This window comes from Megascapheus bottae, chromosome 21 (genome assembly GCF_031878675.1).
Source record: "Megascapheus bottae isolate mThoBot1 chromosome 21, mThoBot2.hap1, whole genome shotgun sequence".
NCBI lineage: Eukaryota > Metazoa > Chordata > Mammalia > Rodentia > Geomyidae > Megascapheus > Megascapheus bottae.
The window spans coordinates 15,809,032-15,825,542 of NC_143529.1; the positions used below are offsets into that span (position 1 = coordinate 15,809,032).

A 16,511-nucleotide genomic window follows, 5' to 3' on the forward strand; every position below is an offset into this window, starting at 1 on the left:
CAATGTACAAGTATTTTTTAACATTTGAACTTTAAAAACTGAGGATCATTCCCAAGCTTTTTTAAGTTTTTTTTAAATTATATACTACTTCCTTTAACTCTAGTTTTTTTTTCCTCTAATTGAAACAAAACCAACCCATTATTGTTTTGACATCAGGTGATATATAACAATGATTGAATTGCCTATTACCAATAAGTTCTTATAACATCATCTTAGCCTGCCTTCACTCCCTACAGAGTTCTCTTGAATTCTGTTTGAAACTTCCAATTTAATATGCAAAGGATACCCCTGATCACGATGATTATTAACACTTACTGGAACAGAGACAGCTTCTCACCCTAATCCGTGCTATACAGTCTCTTGGAGAACAGGTTCCAAATCTAATGGTTTTATGAAACTAGATTTTAGGCTTTTGTATCAAAAGGCAGGGTTCTCAAAGATGGTGGAAACGAAAGTGTCTTGTGTAGTGTTCAAAAACTAATGTTTATGATAAAACACTCATTAATTTCATGCTATTTTTTCCTTCTTGGTTCTTATTTTAACTGCGACTACCAATTATCCATTAAAAGGACATCTGGAATTGCATCCCATGAAACCTATATTTATTACCATATTACAATGATAAAATTAATGTGTTTATTGTGTATATGCTGAGTTTAAGCTACTGTACCAAATGCGTGTTTACATAAATTTATCTTCATAAGTGTTAAGAGTGATGATAGAACTAAATTATCATGTGGTGAATTTCTAAGACTTTTCCTGACTCATAAAATTCTCCTAGCAATTATTCTCCATCACTTCATATTCCTTTCCAAATTCCTGTCAAGCTCCTGAATATGTTAAATCCCAACTATCAAACTTGCCCATTAAACTCTCCCCACCTTGCGAACTGAGCATTTAACCCTTATTTAAGTTTCTGTTCCATAATCAGGCTCTAATGAGTTTCTGCCTTAACACATGGATAAACTTCATTAGCAGCTATGTGTCTGAGTATCTGAAAGGCCCTTTAATGTCTTAAAATTGCCCCCAATTTCAGTTGCTATTGTATAAACCCACAAAATTATTATCTATGGTACTGAGGAAGTTGAAAGTGGGTGATAGACCCCCTACAGTTTGAGGCTGAGGTATTTAATTTTATCCTGCTGTTACACCTGGCTTTGAATTAGGTCTTCTACTTGTATAGATTTCTGTATTATCTCACTGGCATCATAAAAAAGATGAACAGCATCTATAATCACCCTGTTCAGAAAGAGACAGTGACTTTTTAATTTCCGACCCTTCCAAGTTGCCTGCTACTAGTGAAAATGTTTACTCTCATTTGATGGCATTCTCTAAGATTCCTTAGAGTAAGTGGCTTTCTTCACTCTTGATGGTACTCATGATATGGCACCTCACACCAATGGGCACTTCAGAACCACTGCATAATGACTAAAGAACAAATACAGGAAATTAGAAGCAAGATGAACTAGTAAGTTAGATGCCAACCTAGAGGTCAGAAGACATGGACCAAAATTTAATTTTGTCAATGTGAGTTTGCATATCATAGGCAATGTCCTTTTTATATTGCTGGTCCACAGTTTCTCCTATATGTGCAATGTTTGTCTTGTTTCATAGGAATGGAGATTAATGTCTATCATTTCAGTGAATGAACTGGGACTATCATAATTAAGTCTCTTTTTAATCTCACAGTTAAAAAATGGCCATAATAATCAGAGCTACAGAAACCAGAACAGTGGATAGATAGGGCTGTACATGGAAGAATTTTGCTTTGTAATTCCTTGCTCCTTTTCTTAGTTATCTGGTAAGACAAGACTTCAAAGACTTTCCTGGGCTGGGGATGTAGCTTAGTGATAGAGTATTTGCTTAACATACAGGAAGCCCTGGGTTCAGTTCTTCAGTATCACATAAACAGAAAAAGCCAGAAGTAGTGCTGTGGTTCAAGTGGTAGAGTGCTAGCCTTGAGCAAAAGAAGCTAAGGGACAGTGCCCAGGTTCTGAGCTCAAGCCCAAGGACTGGCCAAAAGAAAAAAAAAGACTCTCCTAAGTCTTATCTGTTTGATTTTCATTATCCATGTTTTTATTTCCTCTTAATGAATTATGAGCTGGGAATATGTTTTAAATGGTCAAACTTCTACCTAGGAAGCACAAGACCCTGAGTTCAAACACCAGCATTGCAAAAAATAAAAAAGTAAGCTTATGAAAAAAATATCATTTGACTTTCTCTTTATCATTTGTTAACATGAAAGTTAAGAGCAATGTTTTTAATCCAGGACTATCTTGATCATCAATGAAAAACCTAGGAATATTACTCAGATATCCTTCTGGGTTGTCTCATTTTCCTCCTCTGAAATAAGACAGCACTCGTGCCATTTAAAATGAGAGTTAAAAGGATTAATATTTGGAAAAGATGTAAAACAATGCCTAGCACATAGTAGGTGATTAATACTATTGGTTGGACAAGTAAAATCCATGTGTCTCATATTTTAAAGGCATTCTCATTGTGTATATAACATAACCATTTTGTTTACTTCCTACACATGACACTTTTGTTTGGAAATTTTTTAGTAGCCTTTTCCTTTCAAAATAAATGATAAATCCTTGTCTTAGAGATTGTGCTCTCTCTTGCTTCAGTCAGCCCTTTTCAAAACAGACACATAATGCTAAGCAAATGGAACACTTGTATTTACTACTATCTGAAAAGCATCCCATGAGGGAAAAATCTACCACTCCCTGCTATCAGATTCTAGCCATTCACCTATAGAAAGAATGCTTCAAAGAGCACCCAGGAGAACAGGGCTTCTTCAAGTCTCTTGAGATTTCCCTGATGGCCTTTGTTCTGACTTTACCAACATGACTCACTCTTAATAACAGAAATGTAGCCACACTTTCATAGGAATTTCCAAATTACCAATGCCTAAGTACAAAGTACCATTTCAATGTCAGGATATTCTTTCTTCCCAAACCAAGAAGGAAGTCAAAAAATCATTCTTCTCTTCTTTGCATAGAAACTATTTAACATAGAAACGATTTAACATTTAAACAAATTGTTTGGCAGGAAATAGGCATAACCAAAAAGAGAATTTTCAAATAATGGAAATAAAGTTTCTCTGTACATCAAACAGGACTGTTTAGCCTGACACTCCCTCCTGCTACAGAAAAAAAATGGACATAACTATGATCACAGTAGTTGAATTATGGAGAAAGAAAAATATATTATACAAAAGCCAAAGAGCAGAGTGGGTGTTGTGGCTGGAACATTTTCGATACTACTTCTAACATTCAGTGCTATTCCCAGTGAAGAAATCACGTGCCTACTTTCACAGGCCACCTTTCACTCAGAATCTGCTGCTTTCCAGCATTCAACCATTCTCGCTGTCCTCTGCCCGGTCTCATATCTTCTTCTGGTTACCCATCCCTACTCGATGATGTTCCAACTATCAGCTTGAACATCTGCTAAAAAAAAAAAAATCTCATTGCCTGATATCCTCCAAGGCAAAAAGTTTGACAGATTCAGCAACTTCAAGAAACAGCCACAAAAGTTTTCTTAAAAAAGAGCACATCTTTTCTAACTCAGTAACTTCTATCTAAAGATTAAATGAATAACACTTTAAAGAAAATTCTCAAGGCAAACAAGTCCATGTCACCTACAATGTATTTCTGTCTTTGTGCAGAGAAGACAGGCACTCACACGTTTTATTTTTCTATCTCATTTCATTTTGCCAGTGGTGTCTCCTTTGCAACACATTCCCATATAAAAGAGAGATGGGATATATAGATATAGATATATAAAGGTAGAAAGATACCAACAGAGACAAAGAGAGAACAAAATACCAATATTTCCTCTCTGTCTCTCCCTGGGATAGTTTTCTTATTTCCTTTTTTTTTTTTAATTTTCTGTCTCCAAATACCTCTCCAACTGAAAGGTAAGAAATCATTTACACTAAACCAAAGTGAGTCCTGTGCTCAAACACCTTGCCAGAATCCATCCTAGCCCATCTTTTTGAAAACTTCAGGGCAACATTTGGCAGCAGCTCTTCCCATCTCAGCCTTGCTTGCTGTCAGTGGTGCTCTCTTGCATCCCAATTTGCATCACCCTATACCTTTGCCCTCCCGCTCTTACAGCCCATTTCCTTTATATGTTTGTACTTCATTTGATTCCATCCTTCATGCTTTTTTCATTATTCTTAGTTCATTCACACCACATAAATTATCACCTTTGTTTTCAGTTCCCCATGTGCCCCATTCACACCAATTCCAAATAAATACTTCTGATTCTCATCCATTTAATCCAAATTAATTCCTAGTTTTGCTCCCATCCTCCACTGTCATCCCTATATTTACCTTCCCTTTCATCCGTCTCTCTTTCTTCCATGCTTTTGTGTGAGAAAAGGTTTTCAGGGCCAGTGCTTCTGTAGGATGCACTGCAACTGCTTCCTGCATTGTGGAAGGCAACAACATTACTGCCAACCTCGGTTGTACATAAGCACCATCACCACACACTTCTATGGCCAGCCCTTTCAGGGTGAGGAAAAAAACTAAGCTTATTTTTTGAAATGCTTGGGACCAGAACTGTTTCAAACTTTGTGTTCTTTTCTGATCTTGGAATATTTGCAAACACACAATGAGATCTCTTGGGGATGGGATCCACCTCTAAACACAAAGTTCCCTTGTGTTTCATATACACCTTATAACAAACTTCCCTTGAAAGTCACATTATAAATTTTTGGTGAACTTGTATTTGAACTGCGATTTGTCTTAAGAGGACAGGACAGTTGTGGAAATTGCTAAAATTTCTCTCAAAAAGTTTCAGATTTAGAAACATTTTGGATTCAGGGTTTTTGGATTAGAGATATTCACTCTGTATAGAGATACTCAACTTTGGCCAGTTCACTCATGTCTAGTTGATATAAAACTGCTTTGCATTCTGTCATCACTAGGCAATGTTAACCAGAGCAGTAATGATGGAAACAATCCCACTATTACTGCTAATTAGCTCTTACTACCTCCTGAATAATTTGTAAATTCAATCTTCAAAATAATCCATGACGTAGATATAATTGTCCTCATTTTACAGGACACTGAGAATCAGAGAAAATATTTTATACAGATCATATATGTACAAAGAATTCGAGCCAGAACACAAACCCAAGTTTACCTGACTTAACCATACTACAATACCCCCCTGAAGTAAATTTCCCTACAACAAGTGGTTACAGACACAGGCTATCTTAATAAGCAGCACCTTGGTAATCACTTTGAGTAGACACTGTTGAAAAACCAAAACAGCAAATAATTCAATAATGATACTGGTTACCCTTCTGACATCTCTGTTGGAGAAAACAGAAGAAAATGTTCTGATCACCCCCACACCCCAGCCAAAAAAAACCCCTCTGCTTCCCTACACAGCTCTCCAGCTTGCATAGAAGGCAAGAGGTAGCCTGTGTCCATAATCAAGAATTCTACAACCCCAACACCTCTCAACATTGAAACATTGATGCCTCACCATGCTTTCTCTGGCTTCCTGTGGGGACAGGAGATGAGTCATGTACCGAAACTTAGGAGCATGGTAGTGTCTTGTCATTACTCAGTGACTTTAGGAAGGAATTTAAATAAAACTTAACTTTCAGAACAATATCATAGAGGGGAAAGACTTACAATAGTAGGAAGCATTAGTATAAGTGTTTGCGGAATGGAGAACTCAAACAAAGATTCTGATGGGAAATCACAAATGGGACACTGTGTGCGAGGCACAGGATTCAAACATTCAGTTGGAGGCTAGCCACTGTAGAAACTAAATTCCGTCAAAGGAGTACACACCAATTTTGGTACGTAAGGATTCAATGCCTTTGCCCCTAGGAGAAACACTGAGGTTCAAAACAGTGATTTCTTCTAGTTACACATTATGGAGGCTTACTTTAGCAAAGTTCTTCAGTGTTGTACAGAACCCCGATTTAAACCATTAGAAGAACATCAGCTCAAAGGAGCCACACTAGCTGAGAGATATAGAAGACAAGGACCAGGGAACTAAAGGGACACACAGGCACAGAGTTAGAAGGAGAACGTGGGTTGCTCTGGTTTTCCGGCCAATGGTCTTTCTAGCGCACAATTCCTTGGAGCCACAGTCCACAGATTCCCCACAGAACACCAGCCACTTCTCCCAGCTCGTGTGCTTGCCCACTTCTCACTGAGAACGCTTGTACTCCACCACTTATACCTTTGGGAATTTGCAGTATGCAAAAGCCATACAAGTAATACGCCATTAGTGACCCACTTAAAAACCACCAATCACAGTAATTGCTCTTAGTTGCACTCTTGCAGACCAAAGGGGAGACATCACCCAAGCTCAAAAAGGAGAAGACAGCCTTCATGAAAATACCAATCTCCCTCCGTTTTGTATAAACCGATGATCCACTGGCCTCCAAAGATCATCATGATTCCCTGGGATCCCCACAGAATCCCATGGCAAGGCAAGATACACAGACCACCCTCCCTCCCCCACGCAACCCCCCTCCCCAAGCACCCTTACCACACACATAGCAATGTAATCACTTTAGCAACTTCTCAGTAACAAGCTCATTAAAAAGCAATTCCACCATCTCTCCATAAAGCACGCGCCAGAGAACAATGCCGAAGAGGAGATGCCAATTAATTATAGCATGATCACATCTAATGAACTCTGAAACCCTCCTGCTGTTGGTGACTTTGATGGGGGACTCGGGGCTGCTGGGACAGGGATGAAGAGGGACACCCTGGTCACCTGGTTTCGCCGTGAACCCCCACCAGTGTGGCAGGGCCACATTCACAAAGCAGTGGCACGTGTCTGTGCAGGGGGAATGGAAAACTATCACCCACCCACCTGCACCCGTGAGACACAAGGACCGGAGACCCCTTCCGCGGTCGTGAGCCTCCACTGGGGTGGGGCACTGCTTCTGCAGGCCTCTGCCCAGACAGTGGCAAACCCCATGCCCTGGGCTGAGGCCCTGAGGTCCCAGGGTACCTGCGCCCGCCCCCGGCTCCGGCCCTGCTCCCCCACCCAGGCCCTCCTGCCTCGATGGCCAGCCTGACACGCGTGGAGGTGGCTTCTCAGCATCCACAGGGCACCCACCCCACCGCGCCCAAAGCAAGGGAAGGGCCGAGAACCCACGTGCGGTCAACTTTTACCACTACCTGTGTGAGTCCTCTGGTGGGCCTTTAAGTGGGAACTTTTTGTATACACTTTCCGGCACCCGTTAAACTGACAGCGGTGCACCCTCTTCTTGTTTTCGGGGCAGGCCTCGGCCCCCGCCCCTCCGGGTTCACTGTCGCTGCTCTGCGGGGCGGCGCTCTTGGCGGTCCCGGCCGGTGCCGTCCCAGCCGCTGCAGCCGCGGCCACCCCGCCCACCTTGACCGAGCCCAGCGCAGCCTTCTTGGCCACCAGTTTCAAGGTCACGGTGCCGTCCACGGCCGACAGAGTCTGCGAGGTTTTGACCAGGTGGCGGCTGAGCTCGGGGGACGAGGGGGGCGTTAGCGAGGTCACGGCGTTGAGCTGGGCCTGGTTGACGGCCGCGTAGCTGTCCAGGGAGGAGCCGGCGGGCGGGAGGCTGAGGCAGGTCTCGGAGAGCAGCTTGTCCCGGGAGAGCAGGATGTCCACCGCCGAGCTCTTCTCGCACAGGGTGGCCTCCACCGGGAGCAGCAGCGGGTCCAGGCGGCGGAAGCTCTCCTCCATGCACGGCGGGGGAGAGGCGTGCAGGAAGCAGTCCAGGTCCTCACCGAACGTCTCCGAGATGCGCCGGGGCTCCGTCTGCAGGTAGCGCTCCAGCTCCAGGCATGTCTGCAGAGGGGAAGGAACCGGGACAGGGGAGGGAGGGGAGAAATAACCATCAGAGGCGCGGGACACCCGGAGGGGGGCCGTGGGTGGGCAGGCACGGGGAACCTGGGAAGCAAGGGCTCAGAAGAGGCCCCGTCGAGGGAATGACACGAAGGTTCACCGGGCCCCTCGAAGATCCCGGAGAACACCACGGGGGAAAGTCAGCGTCTCCCTCCCGACCTGGCGGAGAGGAGGCCGCGGGCAACAAGCCCTGCCTCCAGCAGACAGCTCCTGGAGGGAGAGGGCTCCTGTTCAGAAGCGGCCCGGCACCGGACCTGTTAGGCCCAGGACACCACCCCCCACCCCCGGGGGTGCTCACAGTACAGAATGACAGATGCCCCTGCCACCCACACTCTGCGCTATGGGGACGGGGGTCCCGCGGCCACCGCACCCCCCCCCCGCTCCCCGCCCCAGCTTCTCGGGTTCCAAGAAGAGGTTTTGCGGCCTGTTAACCACAGGAACTTTCTACATCTCCATGTGAAATGTTCACCTGATAAGGAAATAAAGAAGGATCCCCAAAGTTGAGTTTCACGCTGCTCCCAAGTCCTTGTAAGAGGAGAGAAGCACTTTTTATGGTTGTTGTTTGGTTGGTTTTTTCTTAAGTACATGGTTAACAGAGTTTGAATGCTACAGCTCGTCTCGCTCAAACATTCTACTATTCCTGATTCTCGTATAAAAGTATGCTGCTAACTTCCACCATCAGCTCCATTTTTCTCTGTCTTCTGGGCTCCAACAAAGAAACACTAATGGGAAATTTTAAATGCTACTGGCTCCGAAGTTACTGCCTCCTTAAAGCCTCTGTGTTTTCCACCAATGTTCTGATTCTAGGCTTTTCTTCTGTTAAGAATGCCTCTTAATGATATACCTACCTATGTTGAAGGATTTTATTTGGGTGACATTTCAGAAGATTGCTTTTTTTTCCAATCAGACTGCTTCTGGTTAAAGTCTGCATTGCTGAATAAGAATCCACTTTGCATTACACAGCTGATTTTTAATGATAGGAACTAATGAATGATTCCAGCCTTCATTCAACACTGACATCACAAGTATCCATTCAACTACTGTGCTTAAGGCAAGTAGACAAGGTGCAGGATTTTGTTGTATGCATTAGAGCAACGCCGGGTAATAGATCCATGTGGCCTCGTGCAAAATAAATGACCATGAGGTAAAAATGGCATGGACTTACAAAGGAATGTGATACCAAATGATCAGCATATGATAAGTCATTACAGAGGAGTGGGTAATGAACTCTCTCCTTCTAATATGGAGGCATTCATCAAGAAAATACTATTGGAAAAGTAAGTTTGGATTTTTAGTTATTGATTAAATAATAGTTCTGGATCAGTAAACCAATAGTACTCCAATATTATTTTCCTGGGTCCAGAAATTTGCATTATGCTCATCTCCTTCTCTTCTGAATTTCACTTCCCAAATTTCCCCTTCCTTTTTGCATCTCATTAAGAGAAATGCTCATTCATTCCTCTCCAATACTGGAGCCCTGGGTCTTAGCTCCAGCCAATTCAACTATGGACTATAAAATCCTATTTATGAAACGTCTCATAAGCTTCTCCTGTCCTTTCCCTACAAGCACAAAATCCATCTTCAGACACCTTATCCTGGTACCCACCTCATCCTTAGTACCTAGCCAAATTTCTAAATACTGAAGCTATCTGTCAAGTCTCTTGGCTTTCTTCTTCTGATTATCTATGTGTCATTCAAATCTGAGATTCCCCAATGCTTTAAGAATTCATGTTTCTTAAATCCAGGCCTCGTGCTCTCATTCCACTTTCTTCCAACTGGTATTCTACCACTTGAACCACACCTCCAGCTGGGTTTTCAGCTGGTTAATTGGAGACAGAGTCTCATGGACTTTTCCACATGGGCTGGCTTGGAACAAGTCTTCAAGTTTAAGCTGCCCGAGTAGCAAGGATTATTGGCATAAGCCACCATCTCACATCAAGAATTTGCTTTCTATTATACTCATTATTTTATACTTGTTTTCAGTAGGAGAATCCATCACTACAGGGATAACGTAAAAAGAGGTGTTTAATCTTCAGATCTTTGGAAGATTTTCTAAATATCTATTATTGATTTCTAGTTTGATTTCTCTATGATCAATTACCATACTCTGTAAGATATCAATCTTACCCCCCCCTCTCTCTCTCTCTGTCTCTGTCTCTCTCTCTCTCTCTCTTTTGCCATTTCTGGGGCTTGAACTCAAGGCCTGAGCACTGTCCCTGGGCTTTCTCAAAGCTAGCACTCTACCCCATGAGCCACAGCACCACTTCCAGCTTTTCTATGCATGTGGTACCAAGGAATTAAACCCAGGTCTTCGTGCATTCAAAGCAAGCACTCTACCACTAGGCCAAACTACTGGCCAAGATATCAGTCTTTTTAAAGGTATTGAGGTTTGCAGAGTATCATAGTCCATCTTGCCGAGGCTGGCAGTCTTAGAAAGGACCACTAATAAATGTCTCTGGGAGCAGAATCTTAATGCTTCTTCAGCTTTGCCCAAAGAGAAGAACCAGAGATTTGAGGTCCGGATATGTTCCAGGGAAAATCCGCTGAATCATGGCCTCCAGGATGTCCTGACCTCCCACTAAGGACTAATTCCCACCCCAGTCACCACTGTCTATAGATAGAGTGTTAGTATGCCCTGTCCCCTTATATTTTCCAGCTCAGTGATTTGAAAGCCACTGAGAAATTGATTGTTAGAGGCTCAGATCACTTGATATTCAGAGTTCTGAAGAACTGAAATATTCTAAACACATTCATACACTCTCAGGGGAGGATTACAAAAACACAATCTTCCCAGTATACCCTGGTTTGTATCCCCGGAGCACATGAGTCATACTTATGATCTAAACATAGGGAAAGCTCTGACATTAAAATCTGGATCACTTCAGAGAGGCCATAACCTGTAATCCTGACACAGGCCATTCTTCCATTCTCATTCCACCTGAGATTTAGAGAAGCATGGGTACCTATTAGGAGGTGCTGATAACCCTGTAAAATCACTGTGGAATTACTTTTGTCTTAAGAAATCCATTTCTTATAATGTCTAACGGTGAAGTTGAAAGAAAGATCTTGTCAATTGGAACCTGGGGTGAGATTTTTCTTGTCCAAGTATGGAGATTAAAATGTTAAGACTGAAGAACACATTAAAATGATATTATTCCCAAGCCAATAAGAATATATGTCTTTTTGTTTTTGACAGCCCTGGCTTGGAGTTGAGCTCTGGCCCTAGGTACTGTCCCTGAGCTCTTTTGCTCAAGGTTAGTACACTACCACTTGGAGCCACAGCTCCACTTCCAGCTTTTCCTTTCATTAATGGGGGAGAGAAAGAGTTTCACAGACTTTCCTGCCCAAGAGATTGAGCCAAAATCCTCAGATCTCAGCCTCCTTTCTCAAGTAGCTAGGATTATACATGCGAGCCACCAGTACCCAGCAATATATGCCATTTTAAAGTAGTCATAAGAACTTTCTTAGTTGATGTCTACAATGGTTAATTGAGATAACAGAATTTATTCAAAGATTTAAAAACATACATGCTCATATTTCCTAACTCCATCCACTGAAAGAGGCTACAGGCAAAACTATCCTGTAATAATGAGCACAAACCCAAAGATGCTAGTTTCTAATTGCCATTATCCAGTAAGGGGAGGAAGGAATTCTTGAAAGAAGTGTTGCTTCAAGAATTAGAGAAAGCCAGGAATGAGGGCAGTTGCCTGTGATCCCAGCTACTGAGGAGGTACATATCGATATATAGGAGGCTCAGAGTTCAAGGCAAAAAGTTAGTGAAACTCTGTCTTTAAAAGCAAGGCAGGCATGGGCCTAATAGTAGAGTACTTGCCTAGCATGCACAAAGCCATGGGACAGTGCCCACGCCCTGAGTTCAAGCCCTAGGACTGGCAAAAAAAAAAAAAGGCATAGTGCTCACTTCTATATTCTAAGCTATGCTAGGCGCATAGGTAGGAGAATCACTGTCCAAAAGTAGGCCAGGAATAAAGCACAAGACCCTATCTGAAAAATAATCTAAAAGCAAAGAGGGCTGCATGTGTGGCTTAATTCAAGCGGTAGAACATTTAGCTCAAGGTTATGAGTTTGGAGTCCCAGAATGACCCACCCCCCCACACACAAATGACAAAAAAAAAAGTTATAGAGAGCCCTAGAAGTGCTTATAAAATGAGAGGAATATGGAAAAAAGGCACAAGTGCCGACTTAAAGAAGTTTTCAATCACAAAATCTGGGCAACAAGAATTAATCATGGTATTAATGGACTAGAATCTGTAGATAAAATGAAACCCAGAGTGATATAAATAAACGGCTGAATAAAGGTTCAGTTGAGTAAAATTACAACTAATAAAAAAGATTAAGGAAAATAAAAATGACTATCAAGCAAGCAAGAATAATAACAAGTAATAAGAATCATCAAGGGACATCAAAATCAGCAGCTAAATAGATAAGAAACAAAATACTTTGCCTATTCTCAAAGTATCCTGACATCAAGATATTTATTAATTACAAAGACAAAAATAATCACTTTTGCAATAGAGCAACTGCTATAAAAACCACCTGATCCAAATGAACAATAGTAGTAATAAGTCATATTGATAAAATGCACTCTAATATGACAGTGCCCACAGGCAATGGTAGGGATATTGCAACGTTCTTCTATGATATTTCTGCCAAGGATACATAGAAACAATCTAATGGGGGGAAAACATCTGACGAATCCCCTGAAAATAACAAATAATCAGTCACTTTTCTTTCCAACTATCTAGGTCACAAAGAGTAAAGCAAAGTTAAGAAGCCATCATGGGTTAGAAGAAACTGTGTTATGACAAATAAACACAATGGACCTGGCCTGGGTCCTGGACTAGTGAAAATGCATAGGCTGGGAAAAGAATGTATAATTCAACTGCCATGTATAGATTTATTTAGTGGTACTGTACCAACAATAACTTCCTGTTGGTACAAAGTAGACTATGGTTAGGCAGACAGGGGGGACAGAGTGATTATCAGTAGAGGAAGAATAACTCTAGATTGGAAATTTGGATATATTGCTCAAATGTTTGTTTGCTGGCTCACAAGAACTACATACAATACAGATTCACTCTGTTCCAATGACATGCTAACCAGAAAACTCCAAATCTGAGTCAGTGGAGATCAGTGTAATGACATAAATCATGCTTATCTGGTATTTCACCTTAGACATAGGAAGCATCCCTATGGCTGACCTAACCAAACAACTTTAAAGTTTGAGCTATTGGACCAACATTCACCTCTTGAAAAATGTTGGCAATGAGAAGGAAATGTTCTCAAGTGCAAAGTAATTATTTTGTGGGAGTGAGGTTGAACTGGAATTTGAACTCAGAGCCTTATACTTTGCTAGGCAAGCACTTCCACTTGAGCCATGTCCTCAGCCATTTTTTTCCTTTCTATGTTTGTTTTTGGTGGTGCTAGGGTCTGAACTCAGGGCTTCACATTTGCTCAGCAAGTCCTCTACTACTTGAGTCATATACCTCTAGTCCTTTTATCTCTATTTCTAAGAAAAGTTATCTTTTTTTATGCTTCCCAGTGTAGCTGGAGTATTAGGCACACATCATCACATTCAGCTTGTTCTGTCTAGAAAGTTAGATAAGCTTTTTTTTTTTCATTGTTGTTTTGTTTGACAGTCCTGGGACTTGAAGTATGAGTAGAGATGCTGTCTCTGAGGTTTTGTGCTCAAGTCTAGCACTTGAGCCATAGCTCCACTTCTGGCTTCATGGTGGTTAATTGGAGATGAAAGTCTCACCTAAATTTCTGCCCAATCTGGTTTCAAACCACAATTCTCAGATTTTAGCCTCCTGAATAGCAAGGATTACAGGTGCCCAGCTTAGCAAAGTTTTTTGACTGGGGTGGATTTGGAACTGCCAACATCCTAATTGCAGGCTGCCCTGTAGCTGAGATGACAAGTAGGCCCTACAGTGCAGAGCTATTGGTTGAGATGAATTCTTTAAAGTACAATCTTCTCTACTCCTATCTCCCAAGTAGCAGGAACTTTATAGTTGGGTACCACCACACCCGGATGTAAAGTGGTTTCCTTATCTATTTAGAAGTCCTGAATGAACTTGATGAAAATTCTGGTGTGTCAGCTGTGAAATGTATGACTCCCCCTTGTCACCTAATAAATATCATCTAAAATTGATTTTGAAATGATCACCCCGAAAGCTCTTTAATAGATTGTTCATGCTTTTCATAGTCTTTTTACTTGCTGAAACATGCTTATTAAAAGTAATAATCTAAGACCTGGTTAAGAAAAAAGATTTCAAACACATTACTGCTCTATCTACTTTGTCTGATGGGTTTCTGAGGCAGAAGTTGAAGAGAACGTGATAATTCAAGCTTTGCAGTATATACAAAGTTTATAAAAAAAAATCTTGCTATGGGCAAGGGTTCAGAAAGATGTTAAAACATTTGGTCATATATGGGCATAATGCCATAGTTTCCAAAAGGCTTTCATCCAAACCCCATAATAAACTCCTTGAAATTCGCCAAGTCAGGATGCCAACCTCTTCTGCCCTTTTACCACCTCCTCTAGGACCTTCTTTGTAGGTTTCTGCCATGCTACCAACCTCTCTTTCCTCTTTGCTTTCTCCCATGCCCATGTACTTAAAACGATCTTTTATCTTCCCTCCCTGTAGTCATCATTCTTTCAAAAGTCTATCTCCTACAGAAAGCCTGATGGGGGGTGGGGGGGGAGGAGAGAAAATGTGCTGATTGCCAAATGTTGAAAGACAGACCTGGAAAATTAAATGTATCTCCAAGATGAATCTAAGAACTGACAGATGTCTGGTTTATTAAGATGATATTAAAAGTTGGCCTCCCTCTGTCCCTTCTTACTTTCCTCTCTCCCTCCTTCTCTCTCCCTATTCCTCTCTCTATCTCTGTCTCTATCTAGCTCTGTCTTTCTGTCTCTGTCTCTCTGCCTGTCTCTCCCTCTCTCTAATGTAGCTCAAACTGGCTTTCTGTAGTTCAAGTTAGCCTTGAACCCTCAATCTTCCTGCCTCTGCTTCTCAAGTGCTAGGATTACAGGTATGTTCTAATGTTCTCTTTCAGTTATGGTGTTCGGGATAGTCTATATCTTTTCATTTGAGCACAAGATAAAATCATAGGTAAAATATTTTTGCCACAACTCAGTAACTATGCCATCACGAGTGACTACTGGGAGTCTCTGGATCCTTCTAGACTCGAATTGGTAAGTTAAAAATAAAGGTAAAAGAAACTGAAGTTTTCTAATGATGTTTTTCCTAGATTTGTGGAAATAAAAGCCCACCTACAACTTACCTATGTTGCTGGCAATCAATTCATCATTTGTGGTCCCTTTTGCTAGTTTCTTTTATTCTGAGTCATTCTAATTATCTCATCTAAAAGGCCAAGAGTTACAAAGGAATTAAACAACTCTGGGAAAGAAGAGAGATGTGAAAATATAGAGAAATACAGTATCCCACTTTGTGAAACTCTTAAAAGTCATTCTTCCCTTAAAATGACTTTGACCTTCCCCCTTGTTATCTGAGATGAGCTCTTGACCTGCTGCTGCTGCTGCTGCTGCTCATAAAGATGGTGATGATGTTGACAATGATGGTGATGACGATGATGATGATGATGTTCCTGGTGAGGAAGGGATGCTCTCTGGTCCAAGAAAGAACATTCACCCAGGTAATAACACACACAGGTGAATCACACTTGGTGGCCCAGGGGATCTCTTCCTGCCCATTATTGTGGGAGGTTTGGTCACATGATGTTAACTAGGTGTCCCAGTCCTCCAAGGACTCTGAAGTAACAGGGAAAGGAAGCAGACTTTCTGCTTTCTCCCAGGAAATTTACAAAGCTCAGCAGCTACTTTATTGTGCTCTAAAATCTCCACACATGTCCCAGAATGGAAATCCAGAGTAACCCAAAACAAGCCACTTATGACTTAAGGGAGGAAAATTCGAGTTTCGTTTTGCAAGCTGTTTTCTAAAAGATTCAGTCTTTTTTCCTGTAACTTAGATATGTGTACACTTCTCTTTTTAGCCAAAAGCAAAAAAAAAATGGATTCCTCAAACTCCTGAAATCAACTGCAGGACTGTAAAGATTGATATGGATGAGAATGTTATGTGTTTCTTTCTTCAAAAAAAGGTATGAGATAATAATTCTGACATATTTCTGCTTTTAAAAAACTTAGATCAGAGATGAAAGATGGAAAAGGAGAACAAAGAATAGCCAGAGAGACCTGGCACCGTTTTATTCAGGAAGTGAAAGAGGAGAAAGAAGAGCCATGATTGACCCAGTAAGCCTGTGGTAGACTCTTAGCACCAAGTGCTTGAATTTCTTGCCTTCCTTCTTGAGCCGCAACATTTTCAAGTAGATTTGAGGAAAAGCATGAATGTATGAAGCAGTGGCAAGAATCACCCTCCCAAGCCTTAGAAAGTGAGTCCTCGATGATTTTAAGCTAATGTTCAGGTTTTCTTGATTTTCATCACTGACAATGACAAAGGCAGAAGGTTAGGAAAGAATGAATTTTATCTAGAAAGCTGGTAAGAAAGTATGAGCGAAAATCTCTTACTGCATTTTTTAGCTATTAGGTTAAAAAAAAATAACACATCAGTAGCACACCCCAGAGGTACAATCGCATTACACAT

At 41.5% G+C, this 16,511-nt stretch overlaps 1 protein-coding gene across 1 annotated transcript in view; it reads right to left on the minus strand.

Annotated features, from left to right (window-relative positions):
- Klf7 (KLF transcription factor 7) overlaps window positions 1-16,511 on the minus strand; it is a 94,848-nt gene that overhangs the window by 44,309 nt on the left and 34,028 nt on the right. The window contains exon 3 of the mRNA XM_090354689.1: window positions 7,167-7,809. Within this exon, the coding sequence (XP_090210815.1) occupies window positions 7,167-7,809 (643 nt within the window). The remainder of the gene's footprint in view (window positions 1-7,166; window positions 7,810-16,511) is intronic.